Source organism: Zerene cesonia, unplaced genomic scaffold (genome assembly GCF_012273895.1).
Source record: "Zerene cesonia ecotype Mississippi unplaced genomic scaffold, Zerene_cesonia_1.1 Zces_u002, whole genome shotgun sequence".
Classification (NCBI taxonomy): Eukaryota; Metazoa; Arthropoda; class Insecta; order Lepidoptera; family Pieridae; genus Zerene; species Zerene cesonia.
In genome coordinates this window covers 2,164,910-2,183,775 of record NW_024045132.1, presented here as the reverse complement: position 1 = coordinate 2,183,775, position 18,866 = coordinate 2,164,910, and the positions used below count along the sequence as shown (strand labels likewise).

Sequence of the window (18,866 nt, the reverse complement as noted above, 5' to 3'; positions counted from 1 at the left end):
GTAAGTCGTGTTCATTTGATCGAAATATAAAACCAGTTTATATGTGTAAAATTTAAATCTTTATTAATGTACACAATTTACATAATATTTTCTTGTGTCTAGCACAATTCTGGTAAACATATAACTTTAATCGAATTAACATTTCATATTCAATAACATTTTAACTTGTATAATAAATTGTCAGATCAACTCACTAAATTATTACACATTTATAACCAAAGTCATAAAACTTGACTAAAACACAATTGTCTATGGTCCATGCAATTTGCTCAATACGGATTCTATATCAATGTTCTGTATGCTGGCCGGGTTTATTAAATATTGACTGTCCGCTTTTGTACGTTTCACATTAGACCCTTCATCAGAAGCTAAACTCTGCACTCTTTTCCTCTTCTTAACATCTGCTTTACTACTGATATTTTCAACTTCTAAAACAATCTCAGTAACTGAATTTTCATTGTGTAATTTAGGACTAGACGGTTTTAGCGGTGTATCCAAACTAGTCAATGTAGAATCAAATATTTCGTAACATCTCTCTCTGGAATGCTTGATTGGCGTGTACAACTTTTCTATATTAGATATTGAGGTAACTGCCGATTCCAATTCTTTCGCGTCTATTCCCTTATCCTCTACTGGATCTTGATCTAACAAAACACTGAATTGTGTAGCCCTCAGACGAATGGATACTCCGTCATCTATACATACTTCCATGGAAAATTTGTCTTTCAATTTAGCTATATCTGAATTTGCGTTATACTTCGTTTCATCGAAGATGTATGTAAAATAATTATCAGTATTTTCGTCGGTTTCTTTTATATCAAAATCAATATCACCATTTTCGTCCATATCATCATCGTGTTCCACCTCATCTTTCTGTATTTCGGGTTTCAGCATTACATCTTTAACATTTTCTTCAATTTTTTCCGAATCTTTTACAATTTCTTTTTCGTTTGTGTTTACTTCAGCTGTATCATTACTTGTAGACTGAACAACACCATCCTGTATTGGTGGTGTATCTAATAAATCTCGCTCTATTATTTTGGCAGTTTCCAAGTCAAATCCTCTTTTAACTAAATCGCATTGCAAACTTCCTAAAGGTCGGTTAGCAATGTCCATATTAGTACTTTTGTTAGTTTCAATTTTTTCTATGTATTCCTGAATTTTCGTTATAATATCTTCGCCTTCTGTAACAGAACCTTCGTGAGCGGATTTTTGTTTAAAGTCTTGGGATCCGTCATCAGACCATCGCAGAATTTGTTGCTCACTATCTGAATCATGTGTGACACAAATTTTAACATTTTTACTTCCAGTTTCCTGCTCTGCCGGCAAATCAGGAGATGTATTACTTGATGTAGATGAGTGAAATGTTTTATTACAGTGAAGTTTTCTGGGTGTTGAAGACTTCCTTCGCGATTTTGTAGGGACACCTGCTAGGGTAGGTGAAGCATTATGATTGTTTTCTTTAAGATTAACGATTTTCCTGGCGGATATTGATAGTTCCGACGATTTTTTTCTATTTTTAGTACTTTTAATTGGGGTAACACGCCTCGGCTTAATTTTCATGAAATTTTTAGGAGTATCTTTCTTAAATGGTGACTTGTGCTTCTCAAGATTAGTCTTCGTTTGTTTAGATTTTACAGTTTTAGTTTTAACCATTGTGGCATCTTTCTCCCGTATTACATTATATTTATTTGTCTTCTTCTCATCTTCTTCTTCTTTCTTTTCTTCTTTTACATTGGAAGTATTATAATAAGACACATTTTTGGTACATTTTCGAACGGGCCGTCTTGATTTTGCAGATTTGACATCGGTGTCATTAGGTGACACTTTTTGATTGTCACTGAGTTTAGAAACCTTATTTTTAGACTTTGCTTCTGTAATCTTGCACGCGGCAACTTCTGGAATGGGAACATAATCTTGGTCATCAGGTTTGTAATAAGACCCACCACTAGAATAATCAGTGGGCCGAGAAGAGTAGGACGACGGTGTGGCTTGCGTAGGGTTTGGTGTATCAAAAAATCGAGGTGTTGGTATATTCATGATTTTTATATCTGATACTGGCTCATCTGGTAAATCCGGACCTAGAAATTTAGGTGTTTCCATTTGTATATCATATATTGCCTGTTTGTAAGGTGTTTCTAGCAAATCTGATATATTTAGTTTGGCGCCAATAACATTTTGTAAAGACAATCTTTCATTTTCTGGTGTATCTATTTGGTTTTCTATATCATTTAACTTCAGTTTGTCTTCATTTTCAGGTTCACTTATATTAGGATGTTTTGAAGCAGATATTATATTAATGGTTGGTTTGATTTTCTTGTCTACCTTTAGATCACTTGTTGTAGGTTCTTCAGCATCCTCTGAAGACTTAGTTTTCTTTTTGCATTTTTTAACTTTTGTGGCTTCTGTTTTGCTGTTACTACAAAGTTGATTGGTATTATCTTTTAGGGACTTATCATCAACCTTTTTCTTTTTCTTACTGGATTTTGGAACACTGATTGGGTAAGTGTTAGCAGTAGAAGCCACAAGCGCTCGCAATTCTTCATCCCAATTACGTTTCTTAATTACTTTCTGCTCTATATTTATTTCAGAATTACTATTTACATTTAGATTATCATTTTTAGGAACATATGTATCTGATACCATATTCACTGTAGGACGAACAGGTGAATCACTTAAAACAACAACTGAGTCATCGCTCGCTTCCTTTTCAGGTATTGCTTCATTTAATATTCTTCTTGGAGTAGTGAAATCTAAAACACGTACATGTGAGGAACGTCGTGGTGTAGACGAAGATTTCCTTAACGGTGGTAAAGCTTGAGGAGTGCTCGACTTACTGGGAGCTGTATTATCCTTTGGTAAAGAAGCATGACTCACAGCATCGACAGTTTTTACAAGACCTCCATCATTCATCTTAGTAGATTTTTGATCATTTAGAACTGATGTATTGTCCGAAGGCACTTCAATATAGATTGGTCTGCGTTTAGGAGAAACTGCAGAAGCTTCACTTGTTGGTACAGTTTTATTCTTTGAATCATTACTATTATGCAAATTATTTGCAGTCGATGTAACTGGCTTGCTTATAATATTATATGGTCCTATAAAAATAAATATAACATTATAATATTTACAAGGGTCAACTAATAATACATATAAATAACAGAAGTATTATGTACCTGAAGTAGGCACAATGATCAATGTGGGCATTGCCATTATTTCATCCTTAGAGAAGTTAGAACCTTTTTGTCGAAGGCTCGGTGGCCCATTTATCAATAAAGTACGCCCTGTTTGAGATGTTGTAGACGTAACATTTGCCTTCAAAATTGGCATAACATTGCATTGTTTATCTATTTTCACATCTGACAATATTCTTATTTTGTTGCCTATAATTTTATTAGGCGGAAAATGTACTCGCATTTTGTCTCCTGTTATATTTTCGTACTGTATTGTGGGACTAGCTAGATTATTACTTGTCTGGATATCTGTTTGTTTTGGTGGACCTTTAATATTACTTATTAAATTTTCTTTGGCAGTTTGGGTGGCACTGTAAACAAAAGCATTGTATCATTTTTTGGATTATTAAAAATATTAGTTTGTAATATAATAAAATTTATACATACATGGGCATGACTACATCTGTTGTACTTGAATCAGGTACCTTTGTAACTTTTTCATGATGTCCTGAAAATATATACATAAAACTGTAGATTTCACATAAGTCCTAGATACATTAAAAAACCTTTGTTATACATAATATATTTTGATGTTACATTTAATTGAGAGATTGTTCATATTGTAGACAGAATACAATCATTACAAATTTATACATGTATGGTTATAAAGTAATAAATTCAAATGCGTATAAATAAAAGTTATATGATGTATATGATGTTTCAAATTAATAATGTTATGTGACTACATGAAGTATACAAGTAACATATTAAATTTTTTCATCTTACCAAAAACACCATTTGCAAAATTTTGAAAGTTTTCTTCATTTGAAATTCTATTTGATATTATATTATCATATAACTTTTCATTGGTAACACTCTTGTTACACACAACATTCAAAATGTTGTTAAATTCTTCAATCTTTTGCTTTGAATCCATACAACTTGCTTTTGTCACCTGAAAGAAATACATAGTTTTAATAAGATATTGGATACTATATGAGTGTGAATTCCTACTTATATGGTTCGGCATGAATTGGGCCAGCTCGCACTGGGGAAGTACCACACCCCCACAGAAGACCAGCGTGAAATGGCATTCTGCTGTGTTTCATTCGGTGAGTGGGTGAGCCGGAGGCCCATATCCTTTTCCTTACCCTTCCCAGTCCTTTCCTTTATTCCTCTCGCTAATCCTTTCTTAATCCCTTCCCAATTTAAAGTCGGCAATACATTTGTAGAGGCGTAAGATCTGCAATGGACCTTATGCTTCTCTAAATGTTCATGGGCGGTGGTAGCGCTTGCCATCAGGCTCCCAACAGCTCCATAGCCGACTGTGACATAAAAAAAACTTTCTCTGTCTGTTTGTCTGTCTATCACATAAAAATATAACTTGACACCCAAGATAGGACATAAGATAATTCTTATCCCAGAAATCCGACCAGCATGGGAATTATACAAGGAAGACTCTGGGACTTTCTGTATTTTCCTATGACTACGCAGGTAAAGCTGCAAAGAAATCTAGTATAAATATTAACAATATTGTATAGTACTGATTTTTATCATAACCATAAAACACAAGCATTCAGTAAATAGCATATAAAGTACACATTGTCAGTTTAATTCCTTCTTCTTTCAGAATGTAAGGAAAATATATATTTATTCTGATATTATTTAAAATCCATGTCTTAGATTTGGAGCAATCGGCTAGTGTTTTATCTAAAGGGCTTCTAATACTTGTGCCAACACTGCACCAATAAATAGATCTTATTCTGATACAATAAAATTAACTTACTTGTGGTATTTGGTTAACAGGTAAAGGATTATGATTAATGGAACTTAAATCATAAGCAACTTGTTTGATAGAAGTGCTACTCAAACTGTTATTATCCTGTTTTTTATTCTGGCCTTCTTTCTGATCAGTGCTTAAACATATACTATTTCTCATTCCTAATTCAGGTTTTAAGTTACATTTTGAATTTCCTGCAATTAATAGAGACATTTAAGAAACAAATTACATGAAAAATTAAACAACAATTTTTAGGTTATATTTTGAGCATATTAATAAAGTTTGTTACAATTCTAATCTTAACTATTAATCTTATAAATGCAAATGTGTTTGCTTATTTATTTGTTTGATTGTCCTTTTTCACACACACAGCAGAGTAATTTTATGACATAAGATGATTTTCTATTAGGAGATAGTTAGGAGGCTAGACAGTAACATAGGCTACTTTTAACTACAATTACATTTGCCTACGAAGACGAAGGCGTGATCGGAAAGCTAGTCATAAATAAATATTGTTTGTTATCTTATCATAATTTCACTATTCCTTTATTACAATGAAAAATAATAATCAAAGTGTGTTTATTTAAATGATAATATGAGGTATTTGGATCATTGACAAATTGTTATCTATTATTGATAGTCCTACTGGGACTATATTTTCTAGAAGGATATAACAAAAGACCTACATTAGCTTTACATAAAAATAAGGTAAGAAGACTATCACATACCAGGTAAATCTTGCAAAGATGTCGCCTCTACAGAGTTGTTATATGTGGAATTTTCTTCATTAATCAACTGTGGTAGAGTTGTAGTTGATATTTTGCTATTACAAACACATGTTTTCAGATTTAATGGATTACATACTTCGCAAGTAATTCCCTTTGGCAGACTTGATTTCTGCAAACTGCAATTCAATCCGGTATGAATATAAATATCGACCATGATAGATAGCATTGTAACAGTAATATATAATCATGGTTTAAGTAATAAACTAAAAATTAATATTATATACTTCAGGAAGTGATACTTTGGGTTTCCTGTTTCAGCTGATGTTCATCATTTCCAAATAAATGATTATAATGAATGCATAGGAATAAGAAATTACAGAAAATTGGGATCTATGTATTTACATAACATAAAATAAACAAAACGATAATATTTAAAGCATGGTAAATATATTTTGAAATTTGTATATCATTGATGAAGAAATTGAGTTTATCTTTGAATTTGCTCTCATAATGTCAATGTATGCTAGAATACTCTCAGGAACTACTGGTTCAAAAATAATGTTGATAAATGTGAGTATATGTATTAAGAATATCATGTTAAGTTTGAACTAGGCCCTAACTAATACTAACAAGACTTGCAAGTCTTGATATTATTACAGTGCCGAATAAGCTTGCATATAGAGATGAGCTCTATAGTAGGTGCAGACAGCTAAGCTGTTATGACTTTAATATCTTATGAGGATATCAGTTAATGTCATGTATTTTGGAATGCAGTAAATTTAAAAAGATTTTTAATTTAAATATAACTACACCAAATCAAATCATATATACTTAATGAGTAATAAAAATACTACATTTTACCTGAATTTTTCACTATGATCTTCTGCAAGTAATTTATGGTGGTCTATGAGGCTGATAAGGAATTTAACTATTTCAAATATATTTGTACATTGAAGTAACTTTTTGCGCAACAAATGTGGCTTACATGTTTCCACTGAAAAGAAAACAATTATACAATCACAAAGCTATTGATAATTCTAATAAGTTCCATATGTGATGTGATTTTATGTGAAATGCGCCATTACAAACCATGTATTTTAACTGCCCTATAATCAGCCAAAATAGTTCTGAGCGATGTCATAAATATTCTGTCATATTCATTTCGAAACGCGTCTAAATATGGACTGGCTTGAAGAAATTCATCATATGCTGTCATTAATTCCTCTTCAGCAAGATATCCTGTTGAATAAGCGAAGAATAGAAGAATATTTAATACCGTAACCGTTATGAATGGACGTTAACACACTCCCGCCAAATAATAACTTCTTACCTAGGACCAATTTTGCCAAATCTTGAGGTGGGAAAGGTGGTATAGCCATCATGAACTTACTATGGAAATACCACGATGTTCCTTAAATATATGGGGGAAAACATTTAACCATTTTTACTTAATTAAACAACAATAAACACGAAACACAAAACACGCTCTGTTCTTCACTTCAAATGATACCAAGCTTTATGTTTTGACTTTTCACAATTGACACTTGTGACTTGACGTTTGAACGAAGCTTTTGGCTAGGGCTGCGTTTCGCTGTATACGAAGGTACTCTATGTCCTTATGCTTATCATTTACATTCGCATGAATACTCCAAGCCACAAGTGTGAACTTACGTTTAAAAATGCTTTTGGTTTACATATACATAAAAATTCTAAAATAGGTATTTATACGCTATCTTATTCAGACTTGGGTTAGGAGCGGGAGCTTGAGAAGGTCATATATAGAAAATATAATTAACTTTCATTTTATCAAGAAGTTCAGAAATCCTCCATTTTTGTTTTTGTTACAAATTTGATTAAAATCGGTGGAATAGTTTTGGAGTCCATCACTGACAAACAAAGTAACACGTATATCTCTATATTTATAATATTCTCGTGTCACAATGTTAGTTATTGTACTCCTTCGAAACGACTGGACCGATTTTTATGAAATTTTGTGTGCATATCGAGTAAGTTTGAAAAACGGCCAATATCAATAGATATATTATTCATATTCCTGAATGTTAAGATTATGTCAGAACAGCGGTTTCCGGGTAAGCTAGATATAAATATTTATAGAAGATTAAAGATCATTTAGGATTAAAAGTTTGAAGTTTATACATTCATTCACCATACCATTCGTTCATCGTTCATCCTCGTTCAATTCAATGATCATTCATCTAACATGGCGGTTTTAAATTTTCTCTAAGAACAGTGAACAATTTGTTGTTGCAATTTTTTTATGTAGGTATTTTATAATAAGCCTATAATTTTGTTAACATTTCATTATACATTATTGTTTTTAATCGTATATTGTTAAGTTTGTAACTGTGAATCATAACAACGCTGTTAATATTCGAAATCAAGTAAAATGAGTTCTACATCTACTGCACTATTCGCTTGTTCCCGTTGTTTCTCGAGGCATCCTTTCGAAGAATTGTCGCCTGGTGAACAACTGTGCAAGGTAAATATCGTGGAATATGGATACAACCAAGAAAAGTATAGTAAACCATCAGTTTTGTTTTGCGTTTCAATACTGTTATTCTGACGTCAGTGCTGACGCGATTGTATTTGGATATTTCAGGAATGCCGCGGCTCGTTCCCTGTGGTGAAGTGCACATATTGTCGCTCGGAGTTTCAACAAACAAGGTCAGTGTCATTCGCCAAATCATGTGACTCGTAGCTTTTTAATTACACCGTCAAATGCACCTGCATAGTTTACCACTGCTTAGAATGATGACATGCATTTTACTTTTGCTTCTATAACAATTATTTCAAAACCATGTGAATTGATAGCACAAATTGTAAAAACGAAATTTTTGCAGTAAATCTAATACATCTTCAATATGTAAGAAATGTGAGGCTAACGTTAAGGCCTATGGCAAACCAACAGCATGTGAATATTGCAACATTATCGCTGCATTCATTGGTAAGTTATGATTCACCATATATTTGAGCTGCATGTATATGGAAATATAATTTAAGGTCGATAAAGAAAAAAAAAACATTATATACACAATACCAAACAGCTGAATATAAGTTTCTAAAAATAATATAGAATGAGAAGTTGTAAAAGAACAGTTTATCACATAGACATAAAATCTTGAATTATTTATTATTATGTTTTAATACAAAACAATTTTTTTTTAACTTTAATAAGTACTGAGAATTATTTCATATTATTATTATATCATGTTTACAGGAAACAAATGTCAACGCTGTGCAAATTCTGAGCGCAAGTATGGCCCTGCAGTTACTTGTGAACAGTGCAAGCAAAGATGTGCATTTGACAGGCATGATGACAGTAAAAAGGTGATCTTTTTAAATGTTTTTTTTTTATAGCATACTAAAATAAAAAAATAAAAAAGCAACATCTTAATATATAAAATTCTCGTGTCACAGTTTTCGTTGCCATACTCCTCCGAAACGGCTTGACCGATTCCTCTGAAATTTGGTAAGCATATTGGGTAGGTCTGAGAATCGGCCAACATCTATTTTTTATCCCGATATTCCTACGGGATACGGACTTACGCGGGTGAAACCGCGGGGCGCAGCTAGTTTACTATAACATAAGCTTCTATATTTAAAATTAGAATCCTCAAAAAAAATCTACTTTTATTATCTTTGATCAATGATAAGTTATGATTGTTATCTATATCAACAATTAAATAGACAATATGTCAGGCTAATAGGCCTTAGTTTTCCTGAATAAAAATTTTTTGTTTAGAGCTCAACCTGCTATGCTTGTTATAGAAGAATTAATACTTAATTCTATGTATTTTATGTACTTATTTTTGTAACATATTCTTTCATTTCAGGTGGATGGAAAGCTACTTTGTTGGCTCTGCACCCAATCACTGAAGAGGGCTTTGGCCAGAACAAAACAGCACTTGTCTTCAGTGGATAAACACAAACACAGGGCACACAAGTCAGTTCAAGTTTATTATTTAATTTTAAATATACTTGGTCTGCTTTGAATAGGAATTGCAATTAACCCATTCCATATCCATGTTATTATTGATTAGCTAATGGAGAAGCTATAGATGGTTAAGTTATCAGGAAATCAGTATCACAAAATGTTTCTTAAATGGATTTATTTTGATGGAGAAAACAAGGGTCACCATAGCTTGGCCCGTGGTACATATGTAGCACTCAAGTATGATACTGGACATATTTCAAAAATTTCTATCCATTTTAGTATTAGTTCCTGACATTTTCATGATAAAAAAAAATCAGTTTTATTATTATTGGTATAGAAGAATAGATGATAAGGTACTTCTACCGAAATTGTTTATATATGTTTGCAATGATCTCTTTCTTTTTTTAATATTTTTAATGGTCAGAAGTTATGCATTGCCCACAGATCAAAAAGCAGTCACAAGGACAAACGCAAGTCTGACATGATCAAAGCAAATGCCAATGATTCCTCACTTAATGATGCTCCATTAGAAAAGAAATCTAAACTAAACCCCTTACAAGGTTTGTTCTCAGGTATAAGTAGTTTGGTTTTATTTATTTTTTGCTTTATGTACGCCAAAGGACTATTTTTTAATACAATCAAAATGAATACCCAACATAACATATTATTTGCAATTATGTTTCATCTCCTATTTCACTCCCTATAGATCTACTTTCTAAATGGCTGATATTAAAAAATTCTATAACTAATTTGGGTATGATAAAATATGTATTAATATGGATCCTTGGACCCTGAACATCACCATTTATTAACAGCAACCTGTAAGGTGTTTTTTTTTTAATATATGTTCCTCCCCCGACACAAATTAGTGAATGATCTTAATCATGTTACAATTAGCATGTATAATTTGGATAATGGACCAAAGTATATATATTTTTTTGTTTTAATTAGAAAGAAAATTTTGTGATATTTGCTGAGAACCCCCTCTCCAACGTTAAATGAGATGAGATTTGACTTGAACACCTCCCTACCTTAAACTCTCAGAATTTATGGACGCTCTCTAATCATTTTCCAATAATACATAATTTTTTCTTGTTTGCATTTTGCCTAACGATAGTGTTGATTTTGTTTAATATTCTAAACCTATTGTACTATTTACTGCGAGTATAATATGAAATGAAACGAACTTTTACTTGCACTAGGAGAATTAGACCCCAATAGTTCTGATCATGTGGTTGCTATGACACAACTGAAGGAGACCATCGCCAGCTTACAGAAGAAAGTACAGCAGAAGGACATGGAGTTACTCTCAAAGGATAAATTGGTATGTACTCAGTTAAAATGTATTTTTATATGTTTCTAGTAAATCTTTGGTTGGGTGAAAAATAATATAGGATTAACATAATATTGTTGTGTGTATCAAACACTTAATCAAATAAATCCTAAATCAATTAAGAACACTCAGTAATATCAATGTCAAGTATGAGTTATATCAATAGTGTATAACTATTTTTGAATATTATTAACTGAAGTCACTGTTTTGTTTTTGTTTTTCATATTAATGTTAACTGGTATCAAGTAATGGTCATCCTATACACAACAATTAATATAAATTGCAGATAACCGAGCTGAAAGCGCAGCACCACAACGACACGACGGACCTGCGCAACGAAATGAAAAACAAGGAGCGTTTGAACGAGACGCGCTTCAATCTGATGAACACGAAGATACAGAACCTGCTGAAGGAAGTGGCGACGCTCAGCAAGTCGGCGAAAAAGAACAACAAGAACACTAAATCGGCGCTCGTGAACGCCGAGAACAGCGGCAGCGGCACGGACAGCCCCAGCACCAACTAGACCAGATCTTCATAATTTATTCGTTTTTAGCCATAATTTTGGAAAGTTTTTTCCTCTTATTTTTTTACCCTACAAATGGTTTCATTTGTAGCCTTTATACAGTTAAGCGGAACTAGGTATCAATTTTAACTCGTATTTAGCGTAAGTGCGTGGGAGGATGTTTTGTGTTTGACGACGAACGTTCTAGAAGTAAGTGGAAACTGATGCGGGTCGAAAGCGTGTGCGTTTGAAAGGACAGCGTGTAGGTACAACCAAAATTCTAATTTTTGTATATTTTTTTACGCATTTTTTTTATAACGTAGGAAACGAAATTGTAGTTGAATATTAGAATTAATGTGATTCAATAATTTATTTCTTGTTATTTTGTAACGATTATGATGGATGAATGTAGTGTTATTGAATTAAATCTACGAAGATAATAAAGCGATCATATCATTTTTCCGTTTAGTTGTCGCTGTTAAGTGTAGTCTCAATGATGACGTTGTAACCTTTATTCGAAATAATATACACAATTGTACAATAGTAGTTTAACGGGGAAATAATACCAAAAATATAGTAGTGTTGTAACCTCTTTATTGTCTTACTTTCGTATGAAACGATTTCATTCACAAAGAGTTAATGTAGATAATTGACATTTACATTTTATGAAACAAAGTAAAATATTAATTTCTCAAACTATTAATCATGAATTTTTCGACTAAAATAGAAAAGTGAGGTATATTAGTCGAATTTACCTTTGACATTAATAAAATATTATTATTTGCATTATAATAAAAGGACATTACTTGAATCGTAGAATATTCGCACTGTGGATTAGCTAATAGTCATTGTCTTTGCGGCCTCGCTCTAATATATTATGTGAATCGATGTAATTATTAAATCAACATCCCTTATTCCATTGTCTCGTGATAATTATGCAATTAGAACAATATAATGTAAATCAAAATAAATGTTTAAAAATAAATCGTTGTTTTATTTTCATTGAGCTCCGAAACAAGAGATGATAATACTTTTTTAATATGGATAAATATTTTAAGTGAAATCAAAAAAATCATTAAAATAAGATAACCTGTATGTTTTAGCGCTGTATTGCAATTACAACATCGCTAGAATATATGTATCGTCTATGGTATAAAAAAAATTAACATACTTAAGAATTTTATCATACTGTAATCATAATCTTTAATTATAAGGCTATCAATTGATATGATAACAAGATACAATAATTCAGTTGGTGCTTGTAATACTATTAAAAATGGTGAGTTTTTGTTTTTATCCATGCACTTTTTTTATTATGTGCCTCGATCAAAGTCGATTACTAAAATAATTATTATAATTTGTTATGCTTAACGAGCCTATGGATTATACCGATATAACCAAATTAAAGCGAAATTGGTTAGTGAATTACTTGTACACAAATGTACACTTAAGTATGTCTTACGGAATTTTGGTAAATGTTTCATAAAATGTTATTTTCCCTTATTTCATTTAACTTAAACAATTCTAGTCAACTTTTTGGTCCATGAAACAAATTTGCTAGATACTGGAAGCTTAGTTTCTCTTGCAATTTTCAGATATTATTTTATACAGTAATATGCCTCGTACCATGTGCGTGGGCCATGGGACGATCGATAGAACCCCCGATACGGGTGGACCTATCGTCGCCAGGGGATGTTCAGTTTTTCAGCACTTCTGACGTGAAAACCAGTTGGATAACTATGCCGATCGACCATTTTGATCCGCAAAATACAGATACCTATCAAATGGTACGTATACTTAAGTTCTTTTGAGGTTTATAATGTAACATTTTAATAGTCAAGTTACTGAAATTTTAATAGGTAATCGTAAATTTGTGAGCAATTTTAATATTAGGTAATTGTCCACAAAATTAAAAAAAACTAACAGAAGTCTATTAGAGTAATACCTACTCGATATTAAATTCAACATTTTAATATAAATGAAATTTTGAAACATGATTAAAAATTTAATAAAGTATCGTTAAGGGTATATCTATGCACGAATGTATTATCTAATCATTATGATTAATCACAATTTGAAAATAAACCATAAAAGTGGAACATTTATTTCACTTAGACAGTTGAAAACATTTAGGTAATACCTAATATCTTAAATTAGCGTTTCATGTTCAACGATGAATTCTTTGGAGGCGATGGATATCCAATCTTCATTCTTGTTGGTGGAGAATGGGACATAGTAGAAGGCTGGCTGCGAGCCGGTAACATGTACGAGGCGGCACGTGAGAATAAGGGATACCAGTTTTATACAGAACATAGATATTATGGTCAATCTTTGCCTTATCGGTAAGCTTTTCTACATAGTTTTTACGTTTTCGCTAAGTAGATATAAATCTGTTACCATACAAAAAAATCTGTTATACCTAACAGATGTTATAGCTAAAATTATTAAGAGTATTTTTTCCTTTATAAGTCTAATAGATTATAAAAATATTACACCTTACCTAGCTACGTAAATGTTCATATATAAAAATGTGACTGACTGACTGATCGATTAACGCACAGCTTAAACTACTGAACCGATCGGACTGAAATTTGGCATGCAGATAGCCACAATGCTATAAGCAACCGTTAAGAAAAGATTTTGATTAATTCAATGGGATATAATACGGCATGAAAGTTTGTACCATACAAATTTATTTTAACCACGCAAGCTAAGCTATTGTTCAAATAAATTGCATAAACTTATTTTTACAGAAACTTTACTACACAGAATTTACGTTTTTTGAACGTAGACCAAGCGCTAGCTGATCTCGCACAATTCATAGGTGAAATAAAGAGCCACCCCAGATTCGCTAATAGTAAAGTGGTGTTGTATGGAGGCTCGTACGCGGCTAACATGGTGATATGGTTCAAGCAGAGATACCCGCACCTGGTGGTCGGTGGTGTCGGCTCCAGTGGACCTATTTTGGCGAAAGTTGATTTTACTGGTAAACAATTTTATGATTAAAAATTAAAAATAAAAGTTAAGTTATATATTCTATATATATAATAAGAAAATTGAGTAAGTATTTACCTACATCTCTGCAAAACTGTTTTTGTAAATTTTGCATAACCATATACATACCCGACCATACAACAAAATGCATTAAAACAAACCAAAATTTCCAGGATATTTGGAAGTTGTGCACGAAGCATTTTTATCGGAAGGGGGTGAGCAATGCATTGCAACAATACGGCGGGGTATAGCTGACACAATAGCAGCCATGAATACGGAGACTGGAAGACGGGAGTTAGAGAAAAGCTATAGGTAAAATTTGAGTATGATTATGAGACTATCCTATATAGGACCGGGATGCTATGATGTTTGTGATGTGCGAGTCGGAGTTACGACACTTAGGGTTCTGCAAATAAAGTTCACCGATCCAATTTATGACCGTGCTAATCGCTGCTGTTATAACACTTAATAATCCAGCATAGCGGTATAGCGACAACAGAAATAAATCATGTCTGAAAATTTAAATTGTCGAAGCATCACGGTTCATGAGATGTAACCTAGTGATAGAGGGACGGACAGCGAAGTCTTAGTAAGAGAATTCTGTTTTACCCTTTGGTTACGGAATCTAAAAATAACATAAAAATGTAGCTTTTGTTACTAGGTACAGCTTTAGCTTTCAAAATTCTTTATGGAAGAGCAATTAATATCCATGCATAGTAATAAACTTACAGAAGCTTTTGAATTAATGTGCTTGGTCAAAAAGCGTAGACGGCCCACGCACGCAGACAAGCAAAGTGTTGGCAATTGTCCAATTTTCAATAACTAATTTCAAAAAGTTTTTACTAATTATAACTACAAATATAAGTTTATCTTCAACTAGCTTTATTTTCCTTCATCTAATGTTTTGCGTTTCAATAAAAATAATTAAACAACGGGTTGTTTAATTGTTTTTATTGAAACATGAATGATACTTTAAAAAAAATTTAAAAACTTTAGACTACATGCTTGAAAATTTAATAGAAATAAAATGTAACGAAATGATATGATAATTAGTGTAACAAATGTAATTGATTTACTTGATTTACTTCCAGATTGTGCGGACCGTTAGACTACAACAATGAATTCGAGTTGGGATACTTTTCGGGTCTCATCAGTTGGACATTCTCCACTTCCGTGCAACAAGCCCGACCTGGCACACTTCGAACCATTTGTAATAATTTCGCAAGTGAAGCTTACGGTATTCACTCTTTTACTAATTTAATACGGTTTAATTCTTAATTCTTTATTATTATTGCTCTAAAGATAATTAAATGCTGTAAAACAGAGAAGCATTCTCTAACTATTACTTTCTTAATGCCCTGCAGTCTTGATAATGTTCCAAATTTATAAACAATTCGCGGACTCAGTCCTGACATAACTAAATTACTGATCTGAGAACCTCTGCTTTTGAAATCGGTTAAATAAGTTGCATTTATGTATAAAGGACACTAATTTAATAGAAATAAACAATTTATTTGCAATTTAATTGCAGGAACAAATCCAATGGAAAAAATCGGTGGTTACATCGCTGCCATCCGCAACTTAGCTGCAAACGACTGTTGGAACTTGAATTACGACAATTACGTAGAAGGCTATAGAAACAGGAACACCAATTGTAAGATTATTTGAAAATTTCAGAATTTTCAGGTCAATGTTGGCAATGGAGCGGTTGGGTCGCCTGATGGTAATCGTAGGGCCCATGAACGAGTCGATTGCAGACCTTACGCCTCTACAAAGGGATTGCCGAAATTAAATTGGAAAGGGATTTAGTAAGGATTGGCGAGAGGAATAAAGGGAGGAGTAAGACTGGGAGGAGTAAGGAAAAGAATATGGGCCTCCGGCTCCCCGACTGCAAGAAGCTATTATTCAGCGGGACGCCTGTATAGTTTTGTCTTAAATTATCTTAAAGAAATCTGATATCACTGAATTGTTTCTTAAAGGTGAGAAAGTGTATTTCCATGTGTGTTCTAATAAACTTATGGACGATTTTTTTTAGCTCGTGCTTGGTACTACCAAACGTGCACGGAGTACGGATACTACCAGACTGCGCCACGCATTGGCACCGTGTTCGACCAACTGCGCTGGCTGACTGTTGCCTTCTATGTGGATGTTTGTAAACAAGCTTATGATCCAAGGTGAGCTACGTTGGTACTACTATACTATAAAGCACTTTATTAGCATTTTAATGAGAGCCAATTTCAATAGAATTCTATTCATATAAGTCTTGGTATAACGGCGTGAACGAGTGCCACTTGCTGTAGTTAAAGATCAACAGTCATATATATTATAATAGAAAATAGCATTTTTTAACATTAGTTTCTTTAATTAATTTCAAAATACTTGAGACCGAATGTGATGAAAACATTTAAAGTAAATTAACATGATAAGTTATTCAAAGTTTTATGATATACATTCGCTTGCATTTACACCCCATTATATTGTGCTGGCTTAAGTCATGGTGATTTTAACAAGCAAAGATTGTAGATTGAATTTAATTAATATTGTATTTGGACAAGATTTGTATGAATCTTATTTGTTTTCATCAGTACTATTATTCTTAACTCCAATATTATCCAATTATTGTTCTAGTTTCGACGAAGCCTTCGTATATGCGGCCGCAGAGCGCGTCAATCGCGTTTTCGGCGGCCTCGAACCCAGAGTCAACAATACCGTCAACATACACGGTTTCATCGATCCGTGGCGCGCTCTCGGAGTCTACGAGCAGGATTTGTCCGAGACTTCTCCTACTTATACTGTACCGAGGTATTTTTGTTGAACCTTTGAAAGTTACCTCTTAATTGCAGTTGGAATTTGTAGTGTAGTGAATATAAAGTGAATTTACAACTATCTGTTAAAGTGAATAATATCCAGTTTCTGTCGTGAAAGCCAAGACCCTTTTCTGTCGTGAAAGACCCTTTGCATTAATTAGCCGAGTTAAGAGTTCATCCTAAGTTCTAAAATGTTTTAATTTTTTCACATGGAAATAAAAAAAAAAACGTTAAATTTCATGTAAGAACATCATATTTTGACCAATTCTAGAATTAAATAACTATGAATAATGTGACTCTCTGTGAGAAAAAAAATCGGTTCAATCGTTCGGGAACCTACTCGGTGCAAAAAAAACAATCATATCTTTCCTCTCTATAATAATTACTAAATCGATACAAAGAAGTAAAAAAAAAACGTTATTAAAATTTGTTCGCAGGGCATCCCATTGTTTCGACATGCAACGCTGGCTCTCAACAGACACAATTAGAATGACAAACGCGCAACAAGCAGCGCGAAGACTGATTGCAAGTTGGCTAAAGTGATTCTTCTTTTATATTGTACAATGTAGAATAAATATTTTTAATTCATTATGTTTTTCAATTTATAAATCGAAAATACAAGCAAGCTGTTTTACATCAAGACAATTGTAGCATAAAAACAAATGATAATAATTTTAGTTTTCTATTATTTTGTTTTTTTTTTTTTTTGTAAAATATATTTAAGACGAAATTGTGTTCGTATTTAAATAGCTGTTAGCTGCAGGCTGTGAAATGTTATTTTTATTAGTAGTGGTTGCCTATAATTGTGACAGCACTAAGTCTTTTTTGTTTAATTTTATAAAACTCTCTATCCACGTTATCCGTGTATGTCATGTTGGTGATCCTTAATGTAATAAATAAATAAATAAATTATCAGCTTGAATAAAACAGCTGCAGGTAGTAGTAGAACATAGAAGAAATATGTAATTGTACTATCTGTTGTTTAAAAGAACAGTATTAAGTAGGTAAACGGTACTTTGTGTGATAAGAAAATATTATTCTTATCCTACTTCCAATGCAAAACTGTAAGGAATTGAATATGCTTGTCATTTTATTAACAAGATTTTGATGTGTTTTGTGACCAAGTCATCAGTGTGAAGGGAGTTGCCATTAAAGAAAATATTTGTGTAGATAGATAATAGATATAATACAGTGATAAAGTGACGGGAGTAAAGGTTATCAAATAAAATTATACATTTCGAATCCCAATCATGTCGAGAATACACTTTTTATTTTCAAATTCCACATCGTGACAAATTTTATTTCCACAGAGAGTTAGTTATTAGAAAGTTTAACGGGTCGAAACAGATCGAAAAATACAACCACAATTACACTACCCGAACTAGGAATAATCAAAATTCTAAACGTCTAAATTCATAAAGTTCAATTACTTCATCTAAATATCGGCAGCATCATAAATGCACAATGCCACTGCCCCGAACGGGTCGGTGTGTTTTCGAAATGGCTCTTTTCCACTTTCGATCCTTTTCGGAAACACAACACAAATCGCGCTGCGGCCGAGGCGAGCTGAAGAATTATACTAAGAAAAAAAAAA

General features: G+C 32.6%; 3 protein-coding genes across 6 annotated transcripts; 2 read left to right on the top strand and 1 right to left on the bottom strand.

Moving 5' to 3' along the window:
• Positions 1 to 42: 42 nt before the first annotated feature.
• LOC119838365 lies at positions 43 to 7,193 on the bottom strand. The gene is made up of 9 exons (XM_038364290.1): positions 7,012 to 7,193; positions 6,771 to 6,920; positions 6,543 to 6,675; positions 5,682 to 5,857; positions 4,960 to 5,147; positions 3,960 to 4,128; positions 3,621 to 3,681; positions 3,177 to 3,544; positions 43 to 3,098 (listed from the first exon to the last, which is right to left on the bottom strand). The coding sequence occupies exons 1-9, from the start codon at positions 7,061 to 7,063 to the stop codon at positions 250 to 252; spliced, it is 4,146 nt and encodes a 1,381-aa protein (XP_038220218.1). The 5' UTR covers positions 7,064 to 7,193; the 3' UTR covers positions 43 to 249.
• Positions 7,194 to 7,888: 695 nt separating this feature from the next.
• Positions 7,889 to 12,456, top strand: LOC119838355 (protein FAM76A). Of its 4 annotated transcripts, none has more exons than XM_038364278.1 (8): positions 7,889 to 8,181; positions 8,302 to 8,366; positions 8,543 to 8,646; positions 8,920 to 9,029; positions 9,536 to 9,645; positions 10,090 to 10,196; positions 10,839 to 10,960; positions 11,256 to 12,456. In XM_038364278.1, the coding sequence occupies exons 1-8, from the start codon at positions 8,089 to 8,091 to the stop codon at positions 11,490 to 11,492; spliced, it is 948 nt and encodes a 315-aa protein (XP_038220206.1). In that variant the 5' UTR covers positions 7,889 to 8,088; the 3' UTR covers positions 11,493 to 12,456. The 4 variants fall into 4 exon arrangements, with proteins under 4 accessions (XP_038220206.1, XP_038220204.1, XP_038220205.1 ...); XM_038364276.1 differs by having other exon boundaries at positions 10,090 to 10,208; XM_038364277.1 differs by having other exon boundaries at positions 7,890 to 8,181; positions 10,081 to 10,196.
• A 959-nt stretch (positions 12,457 to 13,415) lies between these two features.
• LOC119838357 (putative serine protease K12H4.7) lies at positions 13,416 to 17,860 on the top strand. Its single transcript, XM_038364280.1, has 8 exons — positions 13,416 to 13,813; positions 14,225 to 14,457; positions 14,639 to 14,777; positions 15,557 to 15,702; positions 15,997 to 16,119; positions 16,501 to 16,639; positions 17,094 to 17,267; positions 17,710 to 17,860. The coding sequence occupies exons 1-8, from the start codon at positions 13,635 to 13,637 to the stop codon at positions 17,813 to 17,815; spliced, it is 1,239 nt and encodes a 412-aa protein (XP_038220208.1). The 5' UTR covers positions 13,416 to 13,634; the 3' UTR covers positions 17,816 to 17,860.
• Positions 17,861 to 18,866: the final 1,006 nt, after the last annotated feature.